General features: G+C 41.2%; 2 protein-coding genes across 3 annotated transcripts in view; both read right to left on the bottom strand.

Annotated features, from left to right (window-relative positions):
• The window catches only part of si:ch211-266k8.4 (growth hormone-regulated TBC protein 1-A), a 71457-nt gene extending 65704 nt beyond the window's left edge, over positions 1-5753 (bottom strand). For both annotated transcript variants that reach the window (XM_061722514.1, XM_061722515.1), the window contains exons 1-5: positions 5414-5753; positions 5052-5139; positions 3703-3810; positions 2664-2847; positions 2185-2310 (exon numbers count right to left, since the gene is read on the bottom strand). In XM_061722514.1, coding sequence (XP_061578498.1) covers positions 2185-2310; positions 2664-2847; positions 3703-3810; positions 5052-5139; positions 5414-5556 — 649 coding nt within the window. In that variant the 5' untranslated portion in view covers positions 5557-5753. The remainder of the gene's footprint in view (positions 1-2184; positions 2311-2663; positions 2848-3702; positions 3811-5051; positions 5140-5413) is intronic.
• A 1786-nt stretch (positions 5754-7539) lies between these two features.
• Positions 7540-14857, bottom strand: olfml1 (olfactomedin-like 1). The gene is made up of 8 exons (XM_061722761.1): positions 14344-14857; positions 13080-13093; positions 12807-12997; positions 12514-12617; positions 9902-10093; positions 9152-9332; positions 8688-8847; positions 7540-8514 (listed from the first exon to the last, which is right to left on the bottom strand). The coding sequence occupies exons 1-8, from the start codon at positions 14485-14487 to the stop codon at positions 8373-8375; spliced, it is 1128 nt and encodes a 375-aa protein (XP_061578745.1). The 5' UTR covers positions 14488-14857; the 3' UTR covers positions 7540-8372.
• Between the last annotated feature and the right edge of the window lie 1745 nt (positions 14858-16602).

Here is a 16602-nt window from a genome sequence, read left to right as displayed (position 1 = left end):
GTAAGATTTTTGAGAATTTGTACTTTTATTGATACTTTCATTTTTCTGTACTTTTACTTTTACTTCGTTACATTTTCAAGGAAATAATCGTACTTTTAATCCGCTACATTTAAAATTGGACACGTCGTTACTCGCTACAAATTAAAAAACAGCACAGCGGGGGCTGATTTATGGTTCCGCGTTACACCGGCGCAGAGCTACAGCGTAGGGTACGCGGCGACGCGCACTCTACGCCGTAGCCTACGGCGTAACGGTGTGCGTTGATTTAACGCGGAACCATGAGGCGGACGGGAAGGAAGGGGGGCGCGTGAATATACCAAGAAGGAGCCGCAGCTCCCGGGAGAGTTGCGCCGCAGAGGCGGGCCGGAAGGCCGGAGGAACCGCCGTCGCGTCGAGTACCGAGGAGGACTGAAGCCTGAATTATGGTTCCGCGTTAAATCGACGCAGAGCCTCGCCGTAGGGTACGTTGGTGTAACGCGGAACCATAAATCAGCCTTGAGCGGCAGCCGACGCGTGTCCATGCGCACCATTCTTTGATTCCACCCCTTCTAAGGTGGTTTTGGCATTTAAAAGTTCAAAAGTCTCATCCTTTATCAGCTGGGGTTGCTTAATGTTGTCACTGCATACTACAGGCTGGGGGTGAACCTGTCAGCGGGGCCACTGGGGAACAGCAGCAGTGATGAGCAAAGGGAGAAATTAAAATGGGTTAATGGAAACTAACACTAAAGGGGTCAGAATAATATCACCATTATTTAGAGTTGTAAGCAAATTCTTGGATTCTTCATTTTTTTGCAATCCTTTTGAAAATAATTTTGTACTTTGAATTTTGTACTTTGTACTTTGTACTTTGTACTTTTGTACTTAAGTACATTTTAACCCATGTACTTTTTGTACTTTATTATATTTAAGTTGAGGTACTTTTATACTTTTACTTAAGTAATTTTCTTAATGGGTACTTTTTACTTTTACTTAAGTAATTTTCAAGCAGAAAATTTGTACTTTTACTTAAGTACAATATTTTTGTACTTTTTCCACCTCTGGCTGCAACACCTAAGCAAGAGGCACCACCAGAAGAAAGTCATTACTAGCTAAAAAACAAAATGGAACGTTTTGAGTATATGAAAAGGCATGTAGGAGACTCCCAAAAACGTATGGAAGAAGGTGCACTGGACTGAGACTAAAATGAAATTTTCGGCCATCAAGGAAAACGCTGTGTCCAGCCCAAAGCCAACACATCACCCAAACAACACAATCCCCACAGTGAAACTATGGTGGTGGCAGAATCATGCTGTGGGGATGTTTTTCAGCAGCTGGGACTGGGAAACTGATCAGACTTCAGGGAAAGATGGATGGCGCTAATTACAGGGATAGTCTTGCTCAAAACCTGTAGCACTGTGCGTGATTTGAGGCTAGGAGGGAGGTTGACCTTCCAGCAGGGCAATGACCCCAAACACACAGCTAAAGCAACACTTGAGTGGTTACAGGGGAAACATGGAAAAGTGTTGGAATGGCCAGGGAGGATTTAGGAAGGATTTTTCACAAAAATGGGGGGGGGGGGGGGGGGAAGAGCCCACTGCTCTGAGGTTGATCAGGTCTAACATTAACGAGTATTCTGGGGGATTTGTTTACTAGTGGACATTCACATGCATCTGGAGTAACTGCTTTGGAGCTGGTCTATATGAGAAACACTAAACCCGAGAGTGGATAAAAAAAGAAAGTCACAAGACATATGCATTGAATACTTGGTTATGCATGGGAGAAAGCCAAGTTGTGTTATACTGTTCAAATTTCCTGTCAAAAGTTTGGATACACCTATCAATTCTAAATTAATGGGTATGTCCAAACTTTTGACTGGTAATGTACACGTTTTTGTTATATTCAACAACTTTTTTTTTTTTAACTCCAAGTACGGAAATGAAAACAAAACCAAACTGTCACACTGACTGTGAATGTGAGTCAGAGGACGCATGAAGATATTCCGCCCCATGCCTTGTAATGATTCACATGCAGGTTTAACAATAACCAAAAAGTCAATCCCTTGGACTATGATGGGCATAGTTAAATACGGAGGCAGGAAACACCATGGAACAAAGTTCAACCCAATCGTGTACATCCAAACTTCTAAAATGAACTGACTAATGTAGAACTACTGAGCAAAAATGGATAAAACATGCACTCAGTTACCTTGACTGTAGCCAACCTCTGGGTTGTATTTTGCATAGGCGATGAGGACTCTGAAGAGTTTAGCCTGACCCTCGATGGCTTCTGGGCTTTCCCCCATCAGAGACCGGTGGGTTGGAAAGGAACGCTCTGTTAAGAGTTACGACACAAAAGTTAAATTATTAGATTCCCAAACATTTGTTAAGCTCTATCCCTCACAGGTACGTGCAATAAATGCCCTTAAAGTTCACACACACACACACACACACACACACACACACAAAAAAATAAAAATAGTACAGAAATAATACTATGATACATAAAAATACTAACTAGCCAACAATTAATTCATAAATAACATTATCTGAAACCTGGAAACAATCACTTGTGATTATATGGCTGATGAAACAGAAAATGCAGGAATCTTGAAAACCCTTTACAATATTCAAAATATAATATAAATATACAATATCCACAAATAACAGAAAAAGGAATTTACTCACGCAGGTCGAGAGCGATCTGTCTGAACAGAGTGATGTCATCGACTGAGTAGCAGGGCTCAGAGCAGCTGGAGCTCTGCTGATCCAGATCATTCTGGGTGTCGCTCAGCGTGGCGATTGCAGACAAAATCCCATACTCACTGACGCCCAAATCCACGAGGGGCCCTCGTACCTCAGACAAACATATCTGTGGGGGAAAAAAGGTAGCCCATTACCTTGTTAGAAGATAGATCAACTTCATATGAATGAATGACAAAAACAGGGCAGTTAATATACATTTACTGGTTGTCTGGTCACACGTAACAGTTGAGAGGGATTTCCAAAAGGAAAAAAAAAGACATGGTAAAGCAGCACACGGAAACCTTTTCCAAATGTTGAGGTCCGTTCGATTGGCAGTGGAGGTTAAATGACTTAACAGTTTAAAACTGAATTTTCTTTGGTCTTTTGCTCAGTTACCTTCATTTATTCCTGGTGTAGTTACTCTAAGTGACAAGATGCCAACTGTAGCTTTGCAAGCTTGCTTCATCATTATTGATGTGTGAAGCTTGATGTGTGCAAAGTTACTTTGGCTGGGTTTTGCGTATGGATACGAAAGATCGATCCAGGTAGAAGACGCTGCATTAAAGTAAGAAAGCTTTCCTTCAAAATGAAAGTGAAACTAATATTTCAACATAGACAAAAGTCCTCTGTGTTGCTTTAAAAGGGAAACCAAGCTTACAAACAACACAGTGCGTTCGTTAAAGACCTGAATACAATGAAAATGGGGACATCTGCTGGACAAATTAGGAACTTGCATTTCTTTTGAGGATTAATTTCTATTACAGTGAAGTAAGAATAAGTTTTTTTGAAATCAAGAAAACAAAAATATCAAATCCTCAAATCAATCCTCATTTAGGAATCTTAAATTAACACACAGATGGACACTTTTTTTTAATGAGTACCCTGGTATAGATATATTGAACTGTTTTTTTATTTATTATTCTTTTCTCTTAATAAGGTAATGCAGGTTTAAAAAATAAAATGGGGTGGATTGATGTTTTACCTGGTAGTTGAAGTTACTAGTCTTGCTCAGGTGGTCAACATTGAGGAGGCACTTCCAGACTCGACCTCGCAGGCTCGGAGGAACCCCCATCCTGATGAACCGCTCCACCTGAGGAGCACGGGGGGTGAGGTGTGATGACTACATGACTACATGTTGGACCTCATGAACAACTCGAACTAACCTGACCCCGGGTTCAGGGGATGGTGTAAATAACCTGACCCCGGGTTCAGCGGTCGGGGTAACTAACCTGACTCTGGGTCGGGGTAACTAACCTGACCCCTGACCCCCAGGGTTGGGGTAACTAGTTGGGGTAACTAACCTGGGTAAGGGTAACTAGTTGGGGTAACTAACCTGGGTAGGGGTAACTAGTTGAGGTAACTAACCTGGGTAGGGGTAACTAACCTGAGTCGGGGTAACTAGTTGGGGTAACTGACCTGGGTAGGGGTAACTAACCTGAGTCGGGGTAACTAGTTGGGGTAACTAACCTGGGTAGGGGTAACTAGTTGGGGTAACTGACCTGGGTAGGGGTAACTAGTAGGGGTAACTAACCTGGGCCGGGGTAACTAGTTGGGGTAACTGACCTGGGTAGGGGTAACTGACCTGGGTAGGGGTAACTAGTTGGGGTAACTGACCTGGGTAGGGGTAACTGACCTGGGTAGGGGTAACTAGTTGGGGTAACTGACCTGGGTAGGGGTAACTGACCTGGGTCGGGGTAACTAGTTGGGGTAACTGACCTGGCTCTTGCAGATGAAGCTGGCTCCGGGGTTGGGGTAACTACGGTAGTTGGGGTAACTAACCTGGGTAGGGGTAACTAACCTGGGTTGGGGTAACTAGTTGGGGTAACTAACCTGGGTAGGGGTAACTAACCTGGGTTGGGGTAACTAGTTGGGGTAACTAACCTGGCTCCTGGGTCGGGGTAACTAGTAGGGGTAACTGACCTGGGTCGGGGTAACTACGGTAGTTGGGGTAACTAACCTGGGTAGGGGTAACTAGTTGGGGTAACTAACCTGACCTCTGACCCCCAGGGTTGGTGTAAGGGTAACTGACCTGGGTAGTGGTAACTAGTTGGGGTAACTGACCTGACCCCTGACCCCAGGGTTGGTGTAAGTGTAACTGACCCCTGACCCCCAGGGTTGGTGTAAGGGTAACTGACCTGGGTAAGGGTAACTGACCTGTGTTGGGGTAACTAGTTGGTGTAACTAACCTGACCCCTGACCCCCAGAGTCTGTGTAAGGGTAACTGACCTGTGTTGGGGTAACTAGTTGGTGTAACTAACCTGACCCCTGACCCCCAGGGTCTGTGTAAGGGTAACTGACCTGACCCCTGACCCCCAGGTAAGGGTAACTGACCTGGCTCCTGCAGATGAAGCTGGCTCCGCTCCAGTAGCTGAGCAGCTCACACAGCTCCTTCACCCTCACCGAGCTCAGATGTGGATAGCTGACACAAACAACAGGGAACCGTTTAATCCATTTGGTTTTTTATTTGGCTGAAGGTAAATCATTTTAGTAAAGACTTTGAGTAATTAATTGTTGATACAGCCAAGAAGGGCAACAAAACTTTACTTTAATTCCCTGAAATGAATTAAAAAAGCAACAATGTTGGAGGAGGGAATGTTTCCAACAGTTTAATACGTACTGTCAAGTTTTTAACTACTTTTTAACTAAGTTAAATCATCTGCTTTACAGGACCTGGTTAAAGCCTCTCCTCCCACCTGTAAGCGTGACATCGGTGATTAACCTGCTGCTGCTTTCTCTTGGCCAGAGCAAACCCGAACTCATCAAAACGCAAACTCTCACTGCGCCTCCTGCTAGAACTTCTCCAGCTGGTGTTACTGCCGCTGCTTCTCCTCCTCATCGTTTCCAAGCAGCACTTTGGGACAACAACGTGACAGCAGAGCAGTGTTTTGTTTCCTCTGGTTAGAGCCTCGCTAGTCGCTCCTGCTGCTCTCAAATTCAGCGGTTGGGTTGGCCCCGCCCCCTTCCTGACGTCATCGCCAACTGAAAAGGGGAGGTCCAACCAGATTGAATGCAACCGCTCGAGGTGACGTCATTACGTTATACGATCAAAACAAAAAGGGTAAATCCTGGTACTGTGTTCTGCTCCTAAAGTAAAAATTGTAATATTCCAAGGTTGAATCCTGATGACATATATGTTGGTAATATTTGCCCTTTACTAAGTGATAAAGCTACGAATCATTGCATAAGGTATACTATACAGAGAGATCTTGTTTATAAACCTGCAGCAGTTTTCTATTGGAATCATTTATATAATGAGATAGATTGGAAAAACACATAGGTCTTGTCAAGAAAATGTATTATTACAAACAAAGTAAGAGAGGTTACTTTTAAAATACTTCATAGATGCTATCCAGTCAAGGCCAATCTTATTCAATATAAGATAAACATTGACACACTGTTCTTTTTGTGGTAATGTGCATGAAACAATATCTCACTTATTCTGGAATTATACTAATATTCTCTGGATTGACCTTAATCATTTTATAAATGCTAAACTTGATTCTTCCTTTAAGTTGAGCATTCAACATGTACTATTTGGTGTATCAAAAAATGATATGACAAGCCCAGACAAAGTATATTTAATCAACCTTCTCTTAATTATTGCTAAATATCATATTCACTGTACTAAATTTGCTAGCCAACATCCAAATATAATTGTTCTCAAAGCTATATTAATATCGTATTCAGACAGTCTTAAACAGAGCGTTTTATTTTGATATATAATTTACTGTCCTTAATTTGTAACTGCATTTTATAATGAAGTTTTGTACCTTTTCTGTATATATCTGTCAATTATAATAAAAAAAAGGGTAAATCTTGTAAATCATTGGTAAATGACCCGGAAGTATCTGAGTAGCAGTCGTGCTGGCCGAAATGTCTAAAATACTTCAGAAAGTCATTTCAGCAACTTCTTTTTAAACAATGGACCATTATAAAAGGAAAGGAGATAATAATTCAACAAACCATAATTAGTATTAAAATAAAAGCAGGGGGAGATGGAGCAGATTTGATCCCATTTCAGTAGGTTGCTTCATATTATTATGCATGTTTATAATATTCTTTTCTGGCATGGGGTCTCCTCTGAAGAGTCACCATCATTATCTAAAATAGCTAAAAATACTGACCCTTTTTTATTCAAAACATTTCTTCTGTACATTTAACCCCAGCAAAGGCTTGCACAGTATATGTGAATAAACGTGAAAATGACAAATGATGAGTACATTTAATCTCCCAAATGACTCTGCAATTAATAATGTTGTTGGAGTTAATTTATATCATCATACAATGTTTAATTAGCAACAATGGGACTGTGTTTGCTAGGGATTTAAAAAAAAAATGGTGAGTTTTATGTTTAGTTTGATGCTCAAAACTAAGTAAATTCAAATTAATTTGTATTTTATTCAACCCATCTGACAGGGTGGATGAGCAAATAATAAATAATAAAAAAAAATAAATAAAAAAAAACAGGTGTTTCCGTCACATATCTGATGGGGTGAGCCTTTAAATAGGACACAGGCTGCTTTGTAAGGCTGGGGGCCGCTGCTCGGATGATGTGGGCTGGGTCACATCTAGTTTCAGTAACATAGGCCTCAATATCATTACCAAAAATGTTACATCATTTGCCTTTCCTATGATCACACACACACACACACACACACACACACACACACACACACACACACACACACACACACACACACACACACACACACGTAGATATAAAGTTATATTACATATTATTACACATTGACAGATCTTTTTTGTCTCTGTTGGTAAGTTGTAACCCACCAGTACCGGTTTTCTGAAAATGCAAGGTTGAGAATATTAAAAAAAATAGAGTTAACAGGCAAGTGGCTCAGGATGAGGCTGTATTAGAGCCTGCTGAGTTGTTTATGTGGATTATAGATCCATCTAAGAAGCACAGCAAAAGAGCCACACATCTCCAAGAAAAACATCCAGGACTGGCTGAAATGTAGCAGGAAATACACAAATTTGATTACAAAAAACTGGTTAAAAGTTATTGTCTCTGATAAAGCCCTTATTTTCTATCCATCCATCCATCCATCTAACCATCCATCCATCAATCCATCCGACTGCCGGTTTGAGATGAGGTATGGTTAATTATGGGGTGCAAAGTTATTGCCTTTCATGGTTTTCTTTGATATTTACTTTTTGAAAAATCTTTTTTACCGTGTAAGGCAGGCCTACTTTGTGATGCATGTCAAGCTCTGTACAAATAAATGTTTATTGATTAGCTGAGGCAACTTGTCAAATGAATATGATATCAAGGGACAGTTATTATCTCAAAGCCATCAACAAGTATTATTAATGACTTCAACGCAACTTTATAAAGATGCACAAAATATAAAAAATCTTTATTGTGCTGATACAAACTCTAAAGCCCATAAAATGCATAAAAAAACCCCTCTGTTTGATCTGTTTTTATCATGGATAACCATTCACAACAACAAAAGCACCTTCTACCCCTACAACAGACTCAGCAGTAGAACAATATACTCTTATAACCTTTTCAAGTTGTGTTTTATCTTGTTATTGTGATGAATCCTTTGGGATTGATTTTTAAGTGATAATACAAGTTTTGCCGCAGGATTCTGGATCATTTAGTACATATGGACATCATCCTGCAAGGGCTTAAACATTCCTGCGTGTCTCCACTTTGTATATCGTCTGGTAGCCGTCGTCCCAGGCATACAGCTGTTTGTCTCCGGGGTGATAGTGGATGCTGCTGTGGCTGGTGTACCGCTTCGGGAAGAACATCACAGGACTCTCGCTGCTATTTGAGGGGGACGGCACAGGAAAGCAAAAAACATTTCAGTATATGAAAAAGGCTTTCAATTAAGAAAGACAATGCTTCAAAATACAGTTTTTCCATTGAAGTGTTTACTGTACGTGTACACATTAATACGGGGAGCCGGTGCATGTTTGCTCTGCAGTGTTTGTGCCAACCTGTGGACGGTGTCATGAATGTCATACAGACACTGTATGGTGGACCGTCCTCCATAGCGTGTATTGTAGACCACATAAAGGGTCCCACAGATCAAGAAGGCTCCTTCAGCATCCTGACTTCTACACTGTGTATCCCAGGTATATTCTACCCCCAGAGTTCCTGAAACAACGACAAGCAAACAAAAGTCATAAGCACCACATAATATTCCCTATTTCCTGTATGGTCTGTAATGCTTGTAATATATCAAATAACTCAATATGAAAAGAAAAAGCAAAAAACTTTACACCAAATAGATATTTGATGTGAAATACATAAACACTTTAACATTTTGTTTACATTTTCTAAGGCACTTTCCGTCCTGTATAGCCATGGTTCTGCAGTTCTGATAAGGATTTATGCATGCTCATTGTATGCAAAGTGCAAGAAAAAATGCTTTTTAACAGCAGCCTCTGATCATCTTTACCTTTATCCAGTTTGGTGATGACCAAGTTTCCTCCGTACTCCACGTCAGCATGCAGAACCCAGAGGCCAAGCTCATCGACTGCCATGTCCAGGTACGTGTTGGGATTCAGACTGTAGACAGGAATACGGCCGGCTCCTGGAAGAAGAGTGCTGTCCACCACCGTGCCATTCACCAGATCCACCTTTATGTGAGAAGAAATGTGCAGAATGAGGATATTTTAAAACAATGCTGTCCCACTAATGGTTGCTGCCCTCTTTACCCTGAGGAAATGTTGACAATGCCAGTAAAATACTAAGTCTGTTTGATTATAAGTGTTTTATTTTGTTTTATTATTTGCAATTTTTTCCAGAGAATTAACTTGTTCAAAGAGTCGTGGGAAAAATGAGCTTTGCTTGGACAAAAATGTGCCTTTGGCACCGCAGTCTCACTGACCTCCCTTAACACTGAGAGGCAAAGGAAAAAAGGACAGAACCCACTCCCTGATGACTAAACATTCTCAGAGTATCCAAACTCCTGCCAAAAACTGTAATCCAGTTCAACACCGAGCTGTTAGGAAATCAGTGTCCTATGGCTAAACTCTCTGCAGTGGGTCATTTTTGTTTGTAATGCTGCCGAGTAACATCATGTCAGTTCAGCTGTTTGACTCTGTTCCTTTGTTTTCTCTATAAACACAATGCAGGAACAAGGAAACGCTTTGACAGCACGCAGTGCACAGAATGGAGTCATGACTGCCTCACCAGAGCCACAGACCTTCAGTATTTGGTTGGGGGTATCTGCCTTGTGGCAGTACAGGAATCCGTTGTAAACCACATGACCTGTGCCCTGCCAGTGGAACGGCAGCTGCAGCATCTTAACTGGAGGTGCTGAGGTCCTCTCAATGAAGTTTTCCAAAGACACATACTCCAGCACAGTGTTGTTATGAATTCCACTGAGCAGGTAGACCTGAAAGATGAACAGTTGTGATGCAGTCAGAGATGAGAGAAGGGGTTTTTGTTTGTTCTTTATGCTTTCATCCTTCCTGTTATATTATATAACTGAAACAGAGTACAATGGTATAACAGGAATAACACTTTATTGAAAAATATCAACCAAAATAATGTCAGTATATCGAATAAAAACCATTTTGTCACTATGTTAACAGACAGATTTGGTATCTTATCCCTATGAGCCATGACAGCGCTGATCGTGGTCATGTAGTGATAGAGTTTATGACATGGTGCAAGTCATCTTTATTAAGCATCAGTGAGGCTAAAACTAATGAGATGACTGTAGATTTGGAGGAAAATCCTGCAGTCATCTCTCCCTAGCTATCATCGACGATCAGTCAGTTGAAGTTCGTAGCTGGTAAAAAACAGACTTCCAAGCCACAGGTTGATGCAGGGTGTTAAAAAAAAGTCCCTCAGCATTTGTAATTAACACAAACCCCAGAATTTTTATGTGGATAACACTTTCATAGAAATGTTTTATTAAATCTGTTCTAACACTTACATTTGTCTGCTGGTTTGGACTAATCACCTTAAAAAAACAAACAAAAACCTGTTACACGGTCTTGTTAAAGTATGTGGCAAGGTTGCAGGACAGACGCTTACTAATCTGATTGACGTGAACCAAGCCAGAACCTTGAAGGAAGCCCGTGTTACTCTGTTGGACCCATGCCAGCATTTGAGCTGCTTCATTTCCAGCCACAGGTATAAAGTACTGAGGTGTCGGACCAACAGACGGACAAACTCATTTGTCCCGGCTGCTATCGGCCTGCTAAACAACTTACTTTGTGTGCGTGTCTTGACTATTGTGTATGGTGGTGTGATCCATGTTTTTTTCTGCTGGCTGTAAACCAAATTGCCCGTATGTGATACTAAAGATACTAATTAATTCGATGAAATCTTCTAAATACCTTTGCAGCTAAAAATAAAGACAAGGAAGTTATTTTGGCTGAGGATGTTATGTACTTGGATGTTGATCCTGGTGAGGGTTCAAACTTTGAGCATTCAAAGTCAGGTTACAAGCTAGAAAAAGGAAATTTAAAAATCACGTCCAGAATAACAGAAGGACAAATTAAAAAAGGCGCAACAGGATGGTCGACGTTTTCTGACAGCGATGAATCTTAGCAAATGAGAATGAGACAAGAGTTGGTAATGTTGCTCCTGAATTTGTTAACTATTGCTGTTAATATATGCTCATGTTGACGTTAAATAATAACAAGAGGGAAGCAGCGTCTCTGTATTCCTGCAGGTGGGTGGGAGGGAGGGGAGGACGTGGTTACCGTGCAGCTCGTTGGGTCGTAGGCCAGGGGTGATACATTAACTTCCCCCTGATTTGACAACCTGGGACCAGAAAATATGACCTCAAATCAAGGGAAGATTTTACCCCACTTATGAGTAGTGAATATTTCAGTATCGTTATGATTTTTAAATAGGTGGAGAGAGTTTTAAAGTAAAAAGTAAGTTATTAAGCTTATCTGAAAAAGAGGTGACTACACTGTGGTGCACTGCATGGTGGGTGGGGGCGATTTCAGACGCAGTCGCTCTCCCTTTGAGCCATACATTACTTTGCTAACAGGACTGCGCTGCAAGTGCTGAAAAAGCCAACTTTGGTCGCTGAAACAGTTTTTCTGTGGCGTTTACATTTTACCTCTCTTCGTTCATTGCCATCTTCAGAAAAGTCCACGTGTCCAAGCGTTGAGCAAGGTTTCTCTGTTATGCGAGCTGTTGGATTTATTCAGTTACTTCTATGTCTTGGTTCTCCTCCGTGTTGCTTTGATGTCCTAACTGGACGGGGTGGAGTCATGTGACAAGCAGTCGGATGTTTATAAGGGAGCGGAACATGAAATCTCACAGTGGAGAAAGTAATAATAAGAGAATTAAAGAAAGAAAACAACCAACACAGGCAGTTCAAAGGTTCAGAATCAGGTTCTGGCCTGTTTGACAGTGTTTCCTTGGATATGGTATTAATGAAGAGTCTTTCATTTCCTTTGAGTTCTCTTCTCAGCTCTATTTTTATGGCACTATTCAAAACTGTATTATTCTTTTCAGCAGCTCCCTGGAGAAGCATTCATTTCTGATGTATCAGCGAGGCGCTAACCTGACACCAGGGTAGATGAGGATAGGGAAATTGGCCCAGGGCATTAGAATTGTGCTTTACTGAAACCATTTTATCATTGGTCAACATTTTTGACCAACCCAGATAATGGATGTTCTCATAAAAACGGTCTACAGCACCATTAATTCGAACTGTTATGAGGAAAATGTCTCTGCCTGTGTATGAGCAGCTCTACGCTGAGTGTGAGGCAGATGAAAGCCTGCTGCTGAGAAAAAAAACTAAAGAAAAAGAACTGACAGTGCAAAAACTCAAATATTTCCAACCTTAGTTGATCTTTTAGAAGTGTCCTTGAACCAGAAACCATTAGTGTCCCCCGCTTTCTTCACAATCTTCAGAGACTTGATTTCAGTCAGAGTTATCCTGCAGTCTGAGCAAGGTGGAGAAAGGACAGGGCATGAATAGTTTCTAAAGACCTCCTTTGCACCATCTGTTTCAGTTTGTCTGGCTTGGATTTTTTTCTGCTCTTTGCCATTTCATTTCTTTTTTCTTTTCCAGGAAACTAAGCCCTGACCACCAAACACACGCATGTTGCATGCTCAACGAAACCACTTCCTACCGTTGTTCACTTTGATCTTGGCTTTCTTCTTCAGCTGCTCCTGCTCTGCCGCCTTTATCTGTTGTTCCAGCAGTGCCGCCTCCATCTCGATATCAGACTGGGCGGGAATTTTATTTTCCAAATATTCCAGCTCTCTCTCCACCCTGTCCACACGCACAGACAGACTGTCCATGTGGCTCTTCAGCTCCGACCTATTGAGAATAAAGAAAATGTGCTTTTCATGCAGTGAGTGGATAGTTTGAGCAGTGAAGTTCTTTTTTATCCCGTTATCACTGATTCAGGCGGTCCTAATTTCATTGACAAAAAGTAATTGATGATAATGTAACAAAACTCGAGTGATTAAACACAACTTGGCTCTGTTCAGTAAACCTGTGAATACAGTTTTGCTGCTGAGGCTCTGCTGCTTGGTGTTTTAGGACCAAAATGTGATGCCAATCACATAATGGAGTCTGGGGATTTTTCTGATGCCACCTAGGCTTAGGTGGAAACATAAAAACAACTAATCTAAAACCTGTGTCATTAGAGTCATAATCTGTGCCTACAGTTTACAAATCTGTGTGCTCAGTCTCGGGCGAGCAGTTCATTCTCCTTCAGGATTCCCTTTAGGGATCATAGGCTGAGCACCATTCTGTGTTTCACGATCAAAACACTGAGAATGCCTTGTGTGCAAACCACAATGAAAATAAAGCCCTTTAAACTTAGTTTATTTGTTATAGAAATACAGTATATTGGAAGATTAGAAGGATTTATACCAGTAAAATCCCTTGTGGAATAAACAAACTCACATGCACAGTTGTGTAATGTGTGTGGAGAGTTTTTAATTATGAGCAGATTCTAAAACAATGATAAACCTCACTAAAGCCACTGTTTTATGGGATTTCAGTTCACTTTTCAGACTTACAGTATGTCCATTTTATTTACAGTACAAAAAACAAAACAATAAAACCTTGAAAAACCACAACTAGTCACTGCAAAGTTGATATAACCAATAAAAAACACCTTGCTCATGTGTATCTCAGGAATATCTTATCGTGTTTGTTAGCTATTAGCCTGAAACTTCCTTTAATTTTAAGTTCACTGACTTTTATTAGATCGCCCAGCCTCTTTAAACTGTGAATCTCCTGATGTGAATAGATGTCTGCTGAAAATGCTCAAGAATTAAGCAACGACTACATTTTAGTACTAAACAGAACTACAGAATATTGTGTTTCTACAGATGCCAAAAAAAGAAAAGAAAGATACTTCAACGCAGCTCATCCAAAGCTTCATAGAAGTATTTTGTTTGTTCTAGAAGCATCTGGGTATGATGAGACGCCAGAAACATTGCAGCCAGATGATCTGACAGAAATGTAAATGTAGAAAGCTTAAAATGACATTTTCACGAACAAAGAAATGTCAATTTTGAAAGAAAAAAGGTCCAGCATGTTTGGGAACTGAATGAGTAACATTTTCACACAATGGATAGGAAGTCTTATGAGGGCGATCTTGTAGTTAAGTGTCCGTTTGATGTAAAACAGAAGCAGCAGCATCAACTCACCTCCATCTGAGCCAGTCTTCTCTCCAGGTACTGGATTATGAAGGTATCCTGGGAAGAGCCCTGGCTCCGGACTGAACTCAGGGACAAACACAGAGATAGGAGAAAGAGAGGAGTCACCCTGCCTGACATTACTGTTGTCAGCATCTCAACTGCAGCTCCAGGGAGGTCTTCAGGGTCTCTGCCTCTGAAATGGACTGTGGTGATAATGAGATACTCTCCTGTATTCCTACAGTACTGCTGCAATATAAGTCTTCAAAAGGAGAGAAAGTTTGAGTTACAAGTTAAAACAATCTTCCAGTCCTTATTTGCTTTAACAGATGAATTCTCTTTCTCCTCTCGATGCCTTCTGCAAAGGTTTTAGCTCTTGAACTTTCTGCTTTGCGTCTCTGATCAGTCGTTGCTCCAGTAGGTTTTGGACCTGAGTTAACCTCACCCACAGCCCATCCCAGTTTCTTTCTTCAACAGACTCTGCCTCTCTCCCGCACTTCCCCTCTCTGGATTTCTGCATTTGTGGTATGAGAGAGAAAGCCAGTAGAGGAGGGGGATAAAGAAACAAGAGAGAGCTGAAAATAACCACGACAGTTACACCATATTGGTGCACGATCCAGCAGTGCTTCACTCTAATCCTCTCCAGATGGCCCGTTGACACGTCGTCACTTCTCCCAAACAGCAAAAGCTGGCTCTGAAAAGCTCCTGGCTTTGTGCAGGGGCAAGATCCGTGACATCCTGTGAGAAAATCACACTCACTACAACCCCAATAAAAAATTAAAGTTGTAAGCAGCGATGAACGGGCCCTCGCGCATGCAATGTTCACCAATAAAGGTCAAGGACTCAAAACTAAGTCCAATGACACCACCCATGACTCTTTATGTCAAACCATTCAAAAGTTATGGCAGAAAATAGGAACTATCAAATATCGACCAATCAGAATAAGGGGCGGGGCTAATTTGCACCAATTATGTTCAAGGACTCAAAACCGAGACCAATGACACCACCCACGACTGTATGTCATACCATTCAAAAGTTATGGATGAAAGTAGGAACTATCAAATGTGGACCAATCAGATGAAGGGGGGGGCGCGCTTTTTGGCGTCTATCGTTGCCATGGTAACGCTTTTGACTGAGAAAAAGTAATGCCCATCGTCGCAGGATCGAAACGCACATTTTGATGTTGATGTTGTTTGATGATGAACACACCTGCACGTTACGATTGGGGCGAAGAAACGGCCGAAGAAATGGCATAAATTGCCTCAAAATTACACGATTAATTCAAAATGGCCGACTTCCTGTTCGGTTACGGCCATGGCGCCAAGAGAATTTTCTTTAAGTTGCGACATGATACAGGTATGTACCGATTTTCGTGCATGTACATCAAACCGTATTGTGGGGCTTGAGGCACGAAGTTTTCTAGGGGGCGCTGTTGAGCCATTAGGCCACGCCCATTAATGCAAACCATTAAATATCAAATTTGTCACCAGGCCTGGCTTGCGTGCAAAATTTGGTGACTTTTGGGGCATGTTTAGGGGGGCAAAAAGGCCCTCCTTTCGTCGGAAAAATAAAGAAGAAGAAGAAAGAAAGAAAGAAAGAAAGAAAGAAAGAAAGAAAGAAAGAAAGAAAGAAAGAAAGAAAGAAAGAAAGAAAGAAAGAAAGAAAGAAAGAAAGAAAGAAAGAAAGAAAGAAAGAAAGAAAGAAAGAAAGAAAGAATTCCTACAGATACAATAGGGCCTTCGCACTGTCAGTGCTTGGGCCCTAATAAATACAAAATAAGTCCTGACTCTGCTGTAAAGGTACATAGAAACAGAATACAATGCTTATTTCAAATATCATAACCAATATTTCATCCATAGTAGTACAGAAAATTGTCAAAAGTGAGACAATTTCATGGAAAATTTTCATTCACTCGTTTTGAATTTGATGATAGGAACTAGGTTGGAAAAGTAAGTGGTACTGCACATAAACACCTGGAGGAAGATGCTGGAACTCATGAGGTTCACTGACAACAGACCAGTGGCATGCCTGGGAGAGAAGAGACTCTCAGATGTAAGGATAAGAAGAGCTTCACTCATCTGTGAAAAACTGTAGGGACAGCCAGTCAAACACTTTCAGAATAATGCTCCCTAATGTAAACTTTCTTTATCTGTACAACATAACATGACCGAAAGATTCACACGCTGTGCAGACATCTCTGCACAGTATCAGTGACCAGGTCATGACCTTCGGGTCTTCAGGCTTCACTGCATTCAAAACAGATATGTTTCT

This window comes from Cololabis saira, chromosome 5, assembly GCF_033807715.1.
Source record: "Cololabis saira isolate AMF1-May2022 chromosome 5, fColSai1.1, whole genome shotgun sequence".
In the NCBI taxonomy this organism is placed as follows: Eukaryota; Metazoa; Chordata; class Actinopteri; order Beloniformes; family Belonidae; genus Cololabis; species Cololabis saira.
The sequence above is the reverse complement of the archived record's forward strand: the minus strand, read 5'-3'. Positions and strand labels throughout refer to the sequence as shown.

Bases quoted from the DNA above. Each gene is read 5' to 3' on its own strand.
- olfml1 (XM_061722761.1), bottom strand. From the start codon at position 14,487: ATGCTGACAACAGTAATGTCAGGCAGGGTGACTCCTCTCTTTCTCCTA. The intron at 12,618-12,806 runs GTAGGAAGTGGT...CACCTTGCTCAG, and splicing joins CAAGATCAAAGTGAACAACG to ACTGCAGGATAACTCTGACT. The intron at 8,515-8,687 runs GTTGGCACAAAC...CCCCTCAAATAG, and splicing joins ATTCATGACACCGTCCACAG to CAGCGAGAGTCCTGTGATGT.